General features: G+C 38.6%; 1 protein-coding gene across 1 annotated transcript in view; it reads right to left on the bottom strand.

Annotated features, from left to right (window-relative positions):
* AL1 (alfin-like 1) overlaps positions 1–629 on the bottom strand; it is a 32144-nt gene extending 31515 nt beyond the window's left edge. Inside the window, exons 1-2 of the mRNA XM_010255446.3 lie at positions 201–629; positions 64–96 (exon numbers count right to left, since the gene is read on the bottom strand). Of these exons, the coding sequence (XP_010253748.1) occupies positions 64–96; positions 201–300 (133 nt within the window). The 5' untranslated portion in view covers positions 301–629. The remainder of the gene's footprint in view (positions 1–63; positions 97–200) is intronic.
* Between the last annotated feature and the right edge of the window lie 15617 nt (positions 630–16246).

Genomic DNA, 16246 nt, shown 5'->3' with positions numbered 1-16246 from the left:
TTGCGAGAATCACGGTTTACACTCAAAACAGAACAAGTAGCAGTATAATAAAACTGAACTAACCTGGATCGCAAAGTGCGTAGAATTCATCGACATCTGAGGGGAAAAAATACAGAGGTCATTCGAATTAAGAGAGTCAGCATGTTGAGAGATCAAAAAAGTAGGGTAAGAAAATTAAATAAAGTTGATGAAACAGGTACCGTAGATCAAAGCTCGAATGATGCCTTCTCTTCGACCACTATAATCCTTGAAGATCTCCTCTACCGTACGAGGACCCGAAGAAATCGAGGCCATTTCCATAGCAAGGCGTTTGCTACGGTACGACTGACGTTAAAGTTGGGAATAGAGATCGATTGTTTCGTGGATTGCAAGCTTCGATGGACTAACGTTGCAGAGACTGTAAGCGAACGAGGCGAGCATTGTTCGTCACTCGTCAGAGACCGAGGCCCGTCGAAGGAGCGCAACAACAAATTCCCCCATTTTTTACCTCTGTGAGACGTGTGAGAGAAAATACCGTTTCTCCTTTTTGGGATTAACGAGCACTTGTCTGATGTGCGCCCAGGGCCAAGTGGAACCAACACATTGTCACGAGACTAAATGGTGAGGCCCGTTGCGGCACTCGTTGTGTGTCGAGTAAGCCTACGAGATAAGCAACAACACAAGAAAAGACAATAAGATGATACACGAATTAGTCAAAAGATGATTTGTATTGCATTAAATAGTGGAAAGCATAAATATACAAGTTTGTGTCGAAGGGACCTTGTACTTAATCTTTACACGGCATTAGCACCACTCAACTATCTACCTCCTCTCAAAGAGTAGCTTAAGCTCTGGAAGAAGGTTACATCAAAATATTGAACTATCATACTTGTATTTACGATTATGCCATTAGCATCCCCCCAATACAAAATACATAATTAGCCCCACCCAAGACACATTTGATGGTACTCTAATGGTGAGACGTGGGCACGACAAAGGCACTTGAAGACGTGGTGAAGCAGTCACATGTGATAGTCTCCCCCACTCAATTCGGTCTTCGTCCTCGAACACCAACTCTTACTTGATGCTTTGATCTGACTGTTGGTGAGGGAGGATTCTTTACCTGCTCCATGAACACTATCTCTCCCAGGGCCCAAGCATGGTCTTGATGGGTAGTCTTGAAAGTGTTCATTGTGTTGGGAAATCCTATAACTATGGTCTAGATTCATTCCTTTCCTGGCCGCTTCAAAGTAAGACAAAGGAGGGTCTAGCTTGGTTGAAGGGAAAGTTGGGGCCAAGTTCAGAGCAAAATGGGGTTTTGGATTGTTAGGACTTAAATTCCCAAAATGATTTGTCCCCCAATGATGGCTTCTCGCAAGATTCCTAGGAGGAATGGAGTGATGGCTGTTGCGGGAAGGGTACCTATGTGGGTAGAATGGCACTCACTCTTCCCTGTAGTGGGTGTGTTTGAAATGGTTGTGGCTAGAGATGGCCTTTGGTCTTCCGGGCGCCTTCGATGTTGGATGATGGTTGCGCTGATGCTGGTGTTGATGCTGAGGCTGGCGCAGATGCTGACATTGTTGTTGAGGTTGGTGCTAGAACGGCTTGGGCGGAGATTGCTTCTTCGTGATGGCTTCCTTACCCATTCGGGTGCTGATGTGATGTGTCAAAGAGGGGATCTTCTCTATTGTTGACATGGTGTTGGCTCTATGGACGTCTGCTTCTTGGTATAGTTGAATGGCTGAAAGTTGCTTCCCATGTACCTAAAGTGTTGTTGTCATCGGGATCATGCAAGGGGGGCGCTCGTCTAAGATGAGTAATCTGTTGATGTGAGGCATGAGGGTTGCTTCCGCCTGTGTCAAAAACTCCACTCCGAGAACAACTTGGAAATCATCCAAGAGAACCACAGATAGGTTGATGTTGCCCCTCCATGGTCCCACTTGGAGCTCTACTCCACGAGCCATGCCTTTGATTGCTTTGGCCCCCGAATCGATAGCTTTGACCCAGCCCATTTGTTTTGTGGTGGTTAAGCCAAGGCGCTCAACTTTTGCCTGGGAGATGAAATTGTGTGTTGCCCCGGTGTCTACCAAGGCTTGAGTTGGCCTCCCGCCAAGGGTGATGTTTATGTATTTCAGCCCCTTGTGGGCTTTGTTGGACTGTTTAGTCATGACCTCTTTCTTGACCATGGCATTTATGAGTTTGAGGGCACCAACTCTAGGCAACTGTGTGGGTCTCTCCTCATCATCACTAAGCTTGGTGATGAGGGCATTGATCTTCTTCTGCAAGGGGCATTGATTGGTCCAATGCATATCATTGCAGCTGAAACACGGGGAAGGAGGTGTGGCAGGTCTCCTGTACTAGTAACCTTGGGAGTTAGAAGATCCTTGTGGATTCTTTCCTTGCTGCTGATTAACTAGCTTGCTGGTGGATGGTTGCTTCTCTCGAGGGAACATGGACTACACGTCTCCTCCACTCAAGCTTCTGGTACATGGGCTAGGAGGCTGGTGGTCTACTTCATCCGGCTTCTTTAGGTCTACAAGTTGCTCGGCCACCACCACTGTTGTTGCTAGGTCCTTCACCCCTCTTCGTTGTAGCTCAAGCTCGGCCCATGGCTTGAGACCATCCATGAAGTTGAACAATAGGTCCTTGTCAGACATGTCAATGATCTCAAGTATCAAGGTTGAGAATTATTGAACATAATCATGCAATGAGTCCTCTTGCTTCAAGTTCTTCATCTTCCTTCGTGCAAGGTACTCAACATTCTCAGGGTAGAACTGTCACTTGATATATCGTTTGAAGTTGGCCCAGGTGTCGAGGGTACGTGTGCCCCGTTCCATGTCCTGACAACACCTACGCCACCATAACATTGCAATATCATTTAAATACATGGCGGTTGTACATACCTGAATGTGGTCATCATGAATGTCAGTCGTAGAGAAATATTGCTCAAGTTGCCACAAGAAGTTGTCTAGCTCTTGGGCATCCCATGCACCTGAGTAGGGCATCGGTTGTTGTATCTTTATGTGTGTGGTTGGAGCAGATGAGGTGCTATTTGAATTGGCCATGGCCCTTTTTATGAGGGATATCTCACCCCTCATCTCATCCAATTGTGCTTGGAAGTTGTCATCATGCCTTGGAGGTTGCTTTGGGAGGAGCTGGCTTGGGAACATTGCAAGGTGTCATGGGTCTCTTTGAGGGCTCCATTGACATGGGTTTCTAGCTCTACCACGACGTGCTCGACAGTCTCCATGTTTAGTTGGAGTTCATCAACCTAATCTCGGGTCTCACCCACTATTGCTTCGCAATGCAAGACACGCATGTCCATACTTGCTAATTGATCAACGAACTTGTCCCACTTGCCTGTTTTGGTTGTGCGGCCCTTCGGGGCTTGGATTTTGGAAGGTTTGTCGGTTGGTGCCTTGTCAATGTCATGGGCTTGAGACAGGCCATATAGTATGTCACTGGTGGCATCGCAGTTGCCTTTCGTTGTTTGTGCTAGATGTGAGTCGATCGACAGGGTCCAATGTGTAGTGGAGCTCCTGCTCTAATACTAACTATCACGGGGCTAAATGGTGAGGCCCCAGGTGGCACTCGTTGTGGGTGGAGTAAGCCTATGAGATAAGCAACAATACAAGAAAAGGCAACAAGGTGGCACACAAATTAGTCAAAAGATTATTTGTATTGCATTAAACGATGGCAAGCACAAGCACACAAGTTTGTGTCGAGGGGACCTCGTGCTTAACCTTTACACGGTATTGGCACCACTCAACTACCTACCTCCCCTCAAAGAGTAGCTTAAGCTTTTGGTGTTCTGGAAGAAGGTTACATCAAAATATTGAACTATCATACTTGTATTTACAATCATGTTGTTGGCATCCCCCCAATTCAAAATACATAAGTAGCCCCACCCAAGTCACACTTGATGGCACTCTGATGGCGAGACGTGGGCACGATGAAGGCACTTGAAGGCATGGGGAAGTGGTCACTTGTGACAACATTAAATACTACCACTAGTACATTTGAAATAGCTGAACTGAATGATTTGTTGTTTTGTCATTAATAAGTCGTTGAAGTGGCCTTTTGAGAGAGATGAAGCACAATGGTTACTAGGCCTGCGACTTGGATTGGACTAGGGTGCAAACGGATTGGATTATGATCTGGTCCACTTTGAAACCCGATTCTATTTTGTTTGGTTCAAATATCCTATAAATTTTGTGATCGGATCTGATTTGCAAATATGGCAGATTAAAAACGGTCGAGTTTGGATCACCCCTATCCGATTCGATCATGAATTTATTTATAAATGTGTTGATATTGCATTTTTTGCAGTTTTTATATTATTTATTTAAAAAAAAACATGTATATACACTGAAATAGTTGAAAATACTTGTATTTTTTGTTTTTCTTTATATAAACTATTATGCTTTTTCTTATTAATTTTTCAGAATTTTTTGAACTGACACTTGTGAGATCTAATCAGATCTTTGAACTGTATTGGATCTATGATTTGTAACATCAGGTCGGGCTTGAGTTTCAAACCAGTCTGATCCATTTGCATCCCTAGTCTGGATTAGTTTGAATTTTTGGATAGGGTTCAGGGGGACCCAGGGGAGCCATGCCCCCCCTCCCCCCCTAGGCCCCTATGGTCCAAAAATCCCCACTATTCTATGTAAATTTCCCCTTCCCCCACTCCCCACCCCAATGGGTTGGCCCCCATATGACCATCCATATTTATTCCCTCCCCCCCTCCACCCAAAAGTATGAACCCGATTTAACTTCAAGTTAAATTAGGGTTTAGGCCTTAGCCAACCTAAACCTGATGTAGCTTCATATTTGTATGTATGTATGTATGTATGCACTCATTTATTTATTTATCTATTTTTGGTATGCGTCTATCTATATGCATGTTTATAAATCAGGTCATGCCACTTGCGGCCCAGCACTGTAGCATGCAGGCCATGTCAAGCATGGGTTTTCAGGCCCATGGGCCTACAACCTTGCATGACCCATATATATGTATATATGTATATGTAATAATAATTATATAATAATATACAATATATAATGTATTTAATATGTATAAATTTTTATTTTCAATTTTATTATACTATTTTATTCCAATTGTATTGTAATTTTTTAATTTCATTTTATTATTTCACATACAAACAATTGTATACATAAAAATTCATATAAAATAAAAGTTTAAGATTTTTGTTTCAATTTTTGTCTATTTTTTAATTTATTTTAATTTTTTTTTTTCAAATATGCCTCTTATGGTCTAGCCCAAGGCTTGGCCCTTGGCACGGCATGGCACAACCTAGCCCGGGCCCATGTGGGCTAGTGCCATGGGACGTGTTGGGCCTGACCTCAGAAGTATCCTAGAGCAGGCAAGCATGACCTGCGGACTAGCATAGCACAGGCCGTCCGTGGGCCGATATACACCTCTACATGTATGTATATATGAATGTCAACAATTTTAAGTTTAAGGTGAAATTTTTTCACGAGCATGGTAACTATGTCCTATTAGCTATAATAATGCTATTACTAAATTGACCTTAACAATTTATTTGAGTTCGAACCTTAGGGTAATATTGATTAATTTCAAGCTCAAGCTTGACCAATAAAAAGTTTGGCTAGACTAACACATACATACATAACATACATATGTACATATATAATATAAGAATATTATAAAAAATATCATATATACAAAATATATAAATATATTTATTTTAAAGCTTTCGATCCAAACTCGAACTCATTGAATATTTAATCAAACCAAGGTTGAACTGAAAAATATAGTTCGAGTAAAACTTGAACCTAATAATATTTTAGTCAAGTCAAGCCAAGACATGGAAAAGTTTGGCTTGGCTCGATTGGATTGCACCCGTACCTCAACCCTTAAGCATGGGAAATAAAAGCATTTGACAAAAGGAAGTAGAGAAACCCCAAGTCCAACTTAATCTAGCCTATTCAAGGGTTGGGATCGGGCTTAGCTTTTGCCAATATTTGAATGGGCTCGAGCTTTAGTGTAAAGACAAGCCCAAGCCAAACTTCTGAACAAGTATGGTCCTAATCCTATCCCAGCTTAAAAACTTTGGGATGGGTTAAGGTTCCACAGCTTGGGTTGAGTTAGGGTTGTTTTCAACCGAACATGTGAACAAGTATGGTCTTGATCCTAAACCAACCTAAAAACTTTGAATTGGGCTGGGGTTAGGGTTAAGGGTTCCATAGTTTGGGTTGAGATAGGGTTAAGGATTCCATAGCTTGGGATAGGTTAGGAGTGACTTCAACCCGACCTAACCTAGTTCAACTTGCATCCATAATGCGCTTTGTGAAGATCAGATCTCAATTCATGCCAATGGGTTGGGTTTACCCATTGGCATGAATACAAGTTTGCTTCTAATACGAGTTTCTAATACAAGTTTACTTCAACGGCTCTACCCCAACTTAACCCTCCAATGTTCTACTCCCGAACCCAACTTGACCCATCCCAGTAAAAGTAAGCAAATTACAATAATATGATATACCTGTATAGGGTTATCATGGCTTGGCAGGGTAGGTCAACTAAACCCAAACTCAACTTGGGTTAAAGAGTCAAAACCCTAACCCAACCTACATTTGAATAAACTTGATCCTAATCCAATTCTATAGCGTCAGGTAAAGCCAGGTTTATCATTTAACCTAATCCATTGGCATCCCTAACAATGTCTCTTAGCTTTTTTTAGGTGGATCCCACATGAACAACCAGAGCCTATAAGATATGTTTGGTGAATAATCTAGAGATATTAGATCAGTTGTTAGTCAATCATTTGAAGCACTGCCCACTTCAATCTTTTTGAATAGCTTACTTAGAAACTTCCAAAACAGTTGAACCAACTTAGCTGAATTTTCAACTCAACCCTCACAAAAAAGCCCTAAAGAAGTTTTGAGTTCCTTAATGGCTGAAGCTAAAACTGAGTTGATTAATTTGCTTTTTTTTATTGAACCACAAAGCGATAAATCATTTCAATTCAGCCATTTAAATTGTTATCAAATGGCCCCTAAGATCACCATTAGGTCCACCTTTATGAGTGACTTAGTGCGGGGTTTAATTCTTATCTCCTTTCCCATTTCATTTACTTAGTGTGGTGTTTAATTCTTGCCTTCAATTCTTATTCGCTTTCCCCTTCCAACTGGCTGGTCCAGTCCGGTTTTATAAACACTAAAAAAAGAAAACAAATATTGTAATTAGTTAACTCGATTGCATGGACAGAACCCCCTTTTTACTAGCTTTAATTCTCCATCATTTATAAATTATATTACATTGAAAAAATATAAAATATATAAATTAAACAAATATATTTTTATTTAGTAAAAATGAGTTATAAATGTAAAATAAAATTAAAAAAAGCATGACATTAAAAATAATGAGAAATTAAAAATAATTTTGATTTGTTACACACATATGTATGTATGTATAATTGTATATATAAATGAATTATTATCAATGAAGATCAAAAGTCACTTCCACCCCATCAATTACCATAAAGCAAATAATAAATTTTAAGACAAAAATGAATATAAATATAAAAATTTCTATAAAATAAATAAAGTGTACCTTGAATGCATAAAATATTGCAAATAATTTTAATGTACGTGTATATATTAATTAACTAATTTAGATAGACAATGTTATAAGCATAAAATGAAATAGAAAATAAAATTTCAAATAAAACATAAGGCTTATATTAAAAATAATATATATATATATATATATATATATATATATATATATATATATATATATGTATATCTATACACTTTGAGGCTTATGCCTTAAAAAGGCTGCAAATGGACTAGATTAGATTCAGTAAAGGGCATAACTAATTCGATTCGATGAGAAATCCGATCGATAAGAATCTGTTGGACTTTCAAGATTATGATTTGAATTCAAATATTTATCGGGTATCCAGTTCGAATCTGATTCAATATGGATTATAGTAAAAAAACATGGTGATATAATATAAATAATATATTAGATCGTTTATATAATATAATAATATATAATTAGCGGAGGGGCCCTGCTGCTTTACAAGGGCTGGAATGGAATTGTAATATTGATATTTGCTATATTAAAAAAGATAATAGTTTCTTAATAAGAAACTTGCAATTATAAGTACTAAAGTCTTGAAATTCATATAAAGACTTAAAAGAGATCATCATGTGCTATTTTTTTTTTTAAATATTGCTTCAATAAAGCATCTCATATAAAGAATACGATCATACAGTGATAGTTTTGAGCACTGTTTTCAAAATCGGACCGGACCGGATGGTTGGACCGGAAAAACCAAGAATGGTCACCGGTTCCGTTTTCCTCCAAAATCGCTTTTTCCCCCAAAATCGTTGATTTTGGTCAGTAAACCGCTGAACTAGCCGGTTAACCGTTTGAACCGTTCGAACAGTTTTGACCGTTTTTCAAATTTTTAATTTTTTAATTTTTTCATCAGAACAGGCCGGTCATTCGGGTCGAACGGTCGGACCGTTCGAACTGGTAACTGGACCCCTGACTGGTTCATTTTTAAAAACCATGGTTTTGAGTTCTACTTCATAGCTGTCCTTTGTTTCACATCGAGAACTCCCACTTGAACCGAACAGTAGGACCATTCGGCCCGAGAATTGTCCAGGCAACCGGTTCCATTTTACCCCAAACCTGGTCCCTTGCCAATAATCGTTGAATCAGTCAACAATCCATTGACCCGAGCGGTCAAACCGTTGACCCCGTTCAATGGTTTTTGGCCATTTTTTAATTATTTTTTAATTTTTGTTGTCAAAATGGGCCATCCGTTTGAATTGGACGGTCAAACCGTTGACCTAGAAACCGGTGGCCAAAACGGATCCGTTTCTAGGTCGTTTTTTCTAGATCTCAATAATTAGACGAAATAACTTTGTAGTCATAGTCATGGGAAGGGTGGACATTGCAAGGGATTCTAGAACCTTGAAAGATAAATCCAAAGTGACCTTAAACATAGAAAAAAATTGGCAGTAAATCCACCAAACTGGAAAGCCAAGGAAAAAAAAATCAGAAAATCAAGTCAAAAGTTCTGCTTTGAGACGGAGCTAAACAGACATGCAATCAAAGAAAGAGACAAAGCAAACTGTCTTGTGAGAAAAAAAAAAACATTGTACAAGAAAACCCAAAGAAAAAACAAAAGGGAAGAAATAAAATGGTGGTAAACCCTGGCAAAAAACTGTTGAATCAATCAACGACCCATTGACCCGAACGGTCGAACAGTCGACCCATTGACCCGTTCAATGGTTTTTGACCATTTTTTTAATTTTTTTAATTGGGAACCGTCTAGGCAACCGGTTCCGTTTTATCCCAATCCCAGTACCTGGCCAAAAACTGTTGAATCGTTTAATGACCCATTGAGCCGGGCAGTCGAACCGTCGACTCGTTGACCTGTTTAATGGTTTTGGCCGTTTTTTTTTTTTTATTTTTGTTGTCAGAACTGGCCATCCGTTCGAATCGGATGGTCGAACCGTTGGCCTAAAAACCGGTGGCCAAAATGGTTCCGTTTTCAGGTTGTATGAGTCACATGCTCGAATGACATAACACGTATGATACTGCTTAAATGGACCTCGCATACTCAATTTTTTGCTAGTAATTTTTGTTATCGGAACGGGCCGTCCGTTTGAACCGGATGATTGAATCGCCATTTTTTTTTTATTTTTTAATTGGGAACTGTTTAGGAAATCGGTTCCATTTTACCCCAATCTTGGTCCATAGCCAAAAACCGTTGAATCGATCAATGACCCATTTACCCGAGCGGTCAAACCGTCGACCCATTGACCCATTCAATGGTTTTCAGTTTTTTTTTTTATTATTTTTGTTGTCATAATGGGTCATTCATTCAAACCAGACGGTCGAACCATTGACCTAAAAACTGATGGCCATAACGGTTTCGTTTTCGGGTCGTACGAGTCACGCACTCGAATGACATTACACGTAAGATACTGCTTAATGGCCCTCACACACTCAATTTTTTTTCCTGTAATTTTTGTTGTAAAAACGGGCTATTCGTTTGAATTGAACAGTCGAACCACCGACTTGAAAACCGGTGGCCAGAACGGTTCCATAATTTTTTGCTTCTAATTTTTGTTACCAGAACTGGCCATTCATTCATATCGAATGGTCAAACCATCAACCGAAACCGATCGTATATATATATAAATTCTTCATTAAGAATTTTCAATAAAGAATCTTATATATTAAAGGGCTGCCATTTGGCAAAAGGGAAATCACCCCTATCCCTTTAATAGATATATAAGATTATATAAATAATATATATAGAATATACATTATATATAATATAATATTTCATAAGTAATGAATCAGATTGAGGTATATTCAAATTTGATCTGTCAACTAAACGGATCAACCTTTTTTTCGATTTGATCTGATTTGTTGGGATCAATGGAGGTATCCGAACCCAACTATTATTTGATTGAATCCGGATTCAAATTGGATCTGATCTGACTCTCGCCTCTTCGACACCCAATTGCATCACCTCTACCTTTAGCCTTTTAAAACCTTGGGGCTGACTGGCTGAGGGAATGCGCATATGCCTGATTGTAGGCTGCTCTATATGTTCTAGAATGGCTTCTCTATCCTGTGAAGGATGAAAGGCTGAGAGTTTGTGCATTTGCCTGATTAGCAAGCTGCTCCTACGATTACATATGCAAGTGGTATACAACATCAGCAAGCAGGGGTGGAGCCAAGTTATTGGGTGGGGTCCCCCCTCCCCGAAAAAAAAAAAAAAAACTTCTCAAAGAAAATGTTATCGGGTGGGGGCAAAGTCACATTAATTATTGATCTCAATCTTTATCAATTTGATTTGTTGAAACCCCAATTCTAAATTTCACATAATCCATTATTTTTTCCCGTATCAATCCATTTTGAATTGGATTTTCAGGTTAATCTTGAATAGGAATGGCAATGGGGTGGGGCGGGGACAAGGTTACAGGGATCCCCATTCCCCGTGATTCTTTATATTGCTAACTATTTTGTTTTTGTTTTTTTTATTTTATTTTAAAAAAATAAAAATAAAATAATTAACATTTACATTCGTATTAGAAAATATTCAAATACATTCAACCATATTTTTTAAAAATATTAATATATAGATGTATGTTTACATATTTACATATATAACGTATGCATACATATATACATATATATTAGTGGGGATCCCATGAAGCGGGGATCAGGGTCCCCGTGGGCCAGGGAGTGCTCTCCCCGTCCCTGCCCCGTTCCCGCTAACGGGGATGAAAATTTCCCCATCCCCATCCCCACGGGGGAAAATCATCCCCATCCTTGCCCCATTCGGGGTGGATCCCCACGGGAATCGGGGAAATGGGGAAAATTGTCATCCCTAGTTTTGAATTGGAATGACTTGCTTACTTTATTTTGGTGGCTTGGATTGGACAATGCCTCGATCTTAACCTAACCCAAAGTTAAATAGCGTTCATATGTTTTGACCATGCCTCAATCTTAGCCTAACCCAAAGTTAAATAGAGTTCATATGTTTTGACCATGCCTCAATCTTAGCCTAACCCAAAGTTAAATAGGGTTTGGTTCATATGACTACCTTTGGAAATGATGCAAATAAGTGTGAATGCAAATATGTAGTGTAAAATGGTTCATATAAATTGCAAAATTGGGTTAGTTTTGAACTAACAAATTTACCTTCTTATCAAAAAGACTTTTTGCAAAACTAACCCGACTTTACAATTTATATGAACCATTTTACACTCTACATATTTACATTCACACTTATTTGTATCGTTTCCAAACACAGCCATAATTGCATTATAGAAAATTTTGTCTACCCTCAATTTTCCATTCTCCATTTTCCCTAAAAAAAGAAGAAAAAATTTCCATCCACTCTTGCCCCCATCCCAAGGGAATATTCCTGGCCGGCTGAGCCACTGCCAGTAGGTATTCAGTGGTGGTTGTTGGAATGAAGGATTCAGATCTACTCTTTACACAGCGCACCTCACTCTGACCTCACAACATGTTTCAGCGGTGCATCTAGAACATCTCCCCATGAAGAAAAATTTACAAGCATTAAATATTTCAAATGCACAGCCAAGATGTGGTGTGAGGTGTGTTCTGTGAGGAGCAGATACAAACTCTTAACTACTGGAAATGAAATACCAAGCACCAGTGAGGTTCAGTGAACAACATAGTAGCAAGCCCTTGAAAGCAGAACATACTTCGTTGAATCAAGAAAAACCTTCTCTTAGTTTGTATTGAACGTTATGTAAATTCCTTCTCTTAGTTTAAAATTAAGTTTATTTATCAGAAAGAAAAACCTTCAAGCAATAAGACTATGTATCATTACTTCAAATCAAGGTTCACCAACGTATCGGGCGATATCGATACTGTTTTGTATGCTTTTTTTTAACATTTTGAAACTGGCTCAGGGGGCCAGCTTAAGGCTCTTCCACCCCCTGAACTGGTCAGAACCCCGATACACCCACTGTAGGGGCGTATCGGGGAGGTCCTGGAACGATACATGATACATGTCGATGCTTTGAACCTTGCTTCAAACTTTACCATTTACTACCTGTTTTGCCCTTCTACTGTTTACATCTGTACCTACATTCAACATGGGTAGTCATTTAGGGTGACTCGTGTGGAATACGATATAATAATAATAATAGTAATAACAACAACAACAACAACAACAACAACAAAAACAACAATTTTTGAGAGAATAATCTCTCTCAAGGATGCCACGTGAAAGAACTGGGCCGAGTTGACCCGTATACCCGAAAAAACATTTTTGAGAAGATCATCTCTCTTAAGACTGTCACATGACAGAAACGGGTTGGGTTAAAAAAAAACTCTTTGAGAGAATCATCTCTCTCGAAACTGCCATGTAGTAGAAAAATTGCAGAAAATGCAAAAAACAAAAAAATAAATAAAAAAAACCAAAAAATTATGAAAATGTAGAAAATACCAGAAAATTACAAAAAATGTAGAACTTTTGCAGAAAAATCATAAAAAATGCAAAAAATACCAGAAAATCGTAGGAAATGCATGAAAACATTAGAAAATACAGAAATTATGCAAAAGAGCACAATAAATTGTAGAAAATGCAGAAAAATACCAAAAATTCAAAAAATGTAGAAAAATACCTGAAAATTGCCAAAAATGCAAAAAAACCAGAAAAATTTAGAAAATAGCAAAAAAATTACAGAAAATGCATAACTTTTATAAAAGTGCTTTTACTTTTACAAAAGTACTTCTATAAAAGTACTTTTTATAAATGTGCTTGTGTAAAAGTGCTTTTATGCTTTCATAAAAATGTTTCCACAAAAGTACTTTCATAAAGTGCTTTCATAAAAGTACTTTTATAAAAGTGCTTTTGTATAAAAGTACTTTTGTAAAACTACTTTCATAAAGGTACTTTTCATAAAATTGCTTTGGTAAAAGTGCTTTCGTGTAAAATTGCACGTAAACACGAAAGTTAATAAAATCTATTTTATTTCACTTTTAATCACAAAATAAAATGTGGCATGGTGGTTTGGATTTGTAATGAGATATGGACGCACTAGGAGGCCTGAGTTCGGGTCATGTTAACTGTTGTTTTTCTGAGATTTGGCGAGTATAGATAGAGCTTAACTTCGACTCAAACATCCCGACCTTAATGGGTACCCTCAACCCAACCCACTCTGACCCTTTTCCACTAACCCTAATGAATTACTTGACTCATATTAACCCGCCAATAGAATGGGTCAGTTGGGGTCAAAATTGCCAACCCTAAATATAAGAGCTAAGAAAAGTTCACGAACTCCAAGCTCCAATATGCCTCTAAAAGTAATTATTATTTCAGGGGCGTTTAGATGTTAGATTTAACTGCAAACAAATAGGGCCTTGATTTCAAAAAAGCTTCATGTTGCTGTCATGTGTTTGTTGAACATTTTTAAATCTCTAAACTATCATTTCCTCAATTTGTACTACGGTTTGCCCCTTCTCGTATATATTTGTATAAATCCTTTGCTTATGTTTCTTTCTTCTTTTCTATAGTGAGGGTTTAGAAACAAAGTGGGCGAGAAAAAGATAATATTCTTTCTCTTGCCCATTTTCATTATCACTTGCCCATATGAATTTTGAAAGGGAACTTAAGTAAATTATTTTTCAATTTAATTAATGGGAAGAGGAAAATGTTGGAATTTAAGAATTTAGGAGGTCTTTGTTGCAAATGAAAATTTTGGGACTAAGTATCACTACTTGCTAATCTATAATTTACCTTTACCTTTACCTTTTTTATTCAACCCAAGTCCATCCACCAACTATGGTAACTGAAAAAAGTCCATCCACCAACTGCCCAAACTTGCTCATGGCACATCTATTGTTATTACAAAGCGGACGCTTGCTTGCACATTGGGGTGGGGTGTTAATGGGGCTAAACAAACAGGGGTAGCCCATTCACATACCCATAAGGCCATAACCCCCAACCTAGTGGTAACACGTTCAATAGGCTATGCTGGGGTTTCACGTCAATAATAAATTCATGGGCCCCACCATGAAAGATGTTGGCCCCATGTATTTAAGTATTGGTGTGGAACCTTATCATTGGTTGATCTAGTTCAACCAAACCTTTTTTGTGAACCCAAGTCTCTGCTATGAGTATATGACCTGCTAGTGAATTGACAAACTGAACCACCATTAGAGTTTGGGAATTCGGATTTAGTTCTCACAAAATCTATCATCACACTATTCTCACAACCTTTGCAACCATACATTGAAAATATCTCCCATGAATAAAATCCGAATTCATTTATTGATCCCTTTCATATAATTTAATTTATGTTAACTGTTTTTCGTCAAAAATCTAGATTTGTTCTTCACAGAATATGCGCCTCACACCAACTTTACAACCCTTTCAGCTGTACATTGAAAATATCTTCCCTACTTGATGCTGGAATGTACTGCAAGGTTGGTGTAAGACACACTCCATGAAGAGCAAAACCCCTTCCATTCAAAGGCTTTGGGTCATATCTAATAGGGCTATTTACAGAGCGGGTTGGGTCGGTTTACTGAGGTTTTTCCAACCGACCCGACCTGGTCGGGTTACCTGAGATGGAAACCGAAACCGATCCAATGTTAAGCAAAATCGACCTGGTCGGTTTGAGTCGAGTTGGGTTGGTTTGGGTCGGTTTCGGTCTAAGTTCATCCATGCCCCCCATGGCCCATGTGCCTGTGTGGTGCAAGTTTGGGTTGTCAGAATGTAAAACTGAAATATTTTTATTTAACAGTTTTAAATATAAAATATATTTAAATTAAAATCGAAATATATATTTAAATAGATTAGGTCGATTTAATTTAAAATTGAAATATATATTTAAATAATTAAGTAGGAACTAAGTCAGTTTGATTCGTGTCGATTTTGATTTTCACACAAGAAAATCGAAACCAACCCGAACCATCGATTTATGAATTTGTACAACCCGAAACCGACCGATACTGATGAAAACCCGACTGAATCGGATTGGGTCGGTCCGGGTTGGTCGGGTTGGGCCTTCTTATGAACGGAATCGGATTCTTTGTTTCATTCTCCACCGTCACATTTCATGCTTGCAAAACTGCAGTTGTTATCTGGTATATAAATGGGGAGCGGATTAGTGGAGACAAAACATACACCCTGGCTGAACTACCTATCACGGTTGAACACGCCCGTATTCAGTACAGCTATATACCAGATGAGGCTCACAAACCCTGATAGGTAGTTCAGCGGGTGTGTATGAATTTGTCTCCAGCTCATCCCGACTGATATAAATGGTCTTATGTGTGGATTATTCCACATTAACATCCCCAATCCCCATTTAGGCATTTAGAATAACTCTTTCAGTTTTGTTCAATAATTTCCATTATAGGGTTCACTTGTGTTGTGTAGCCCATTTGTCAAACCAGAATCCCTGGGTTTTGCTGGGATTTCAAAGAATTTGACCCTAAACTGCATTTTTCTTGCATTACCTTGATCCACATGTTTATCTTTTTCCTATAAAATTCTCCATCCAAGTTTATCCACGCAAGCCAGGTTTCTATCTTACATTTTCCTGATGCTCAAATCCTTCCGAGGCGCAAAAACGTCTTTTGTTATATTGACCAGAAACAAAAATTCTAGCAAAGAGGCGAAACAGAGTTTCATAGCAATGTTTGAGCAAAAATCTACAGTAGGGTTTTGTCAGTATATTGGTTGTATCGAGTCAAGAA

The sequence above is a fragment of the Nelumbo nucifera genome, chromosome 2, assembly GCF_055504915.1.
Source record: "Nelumbo nucifera cultivar China Antique chromosome 2, China Antique-T2T, whole genome shotgun sequence".
Lineage (NCBI taxonomy): Eukaryota > Viridiplantae > Streptophyta > Magnoliopsida > Proteales > Nelumbonaceae > Nelumbo > Nelumbo nucifera.
The sequence above is the reverse complement of the archived record's forward strand: the minus strand, read 5'-3'. Positions and strand labels throughout refer to the sequence as shown.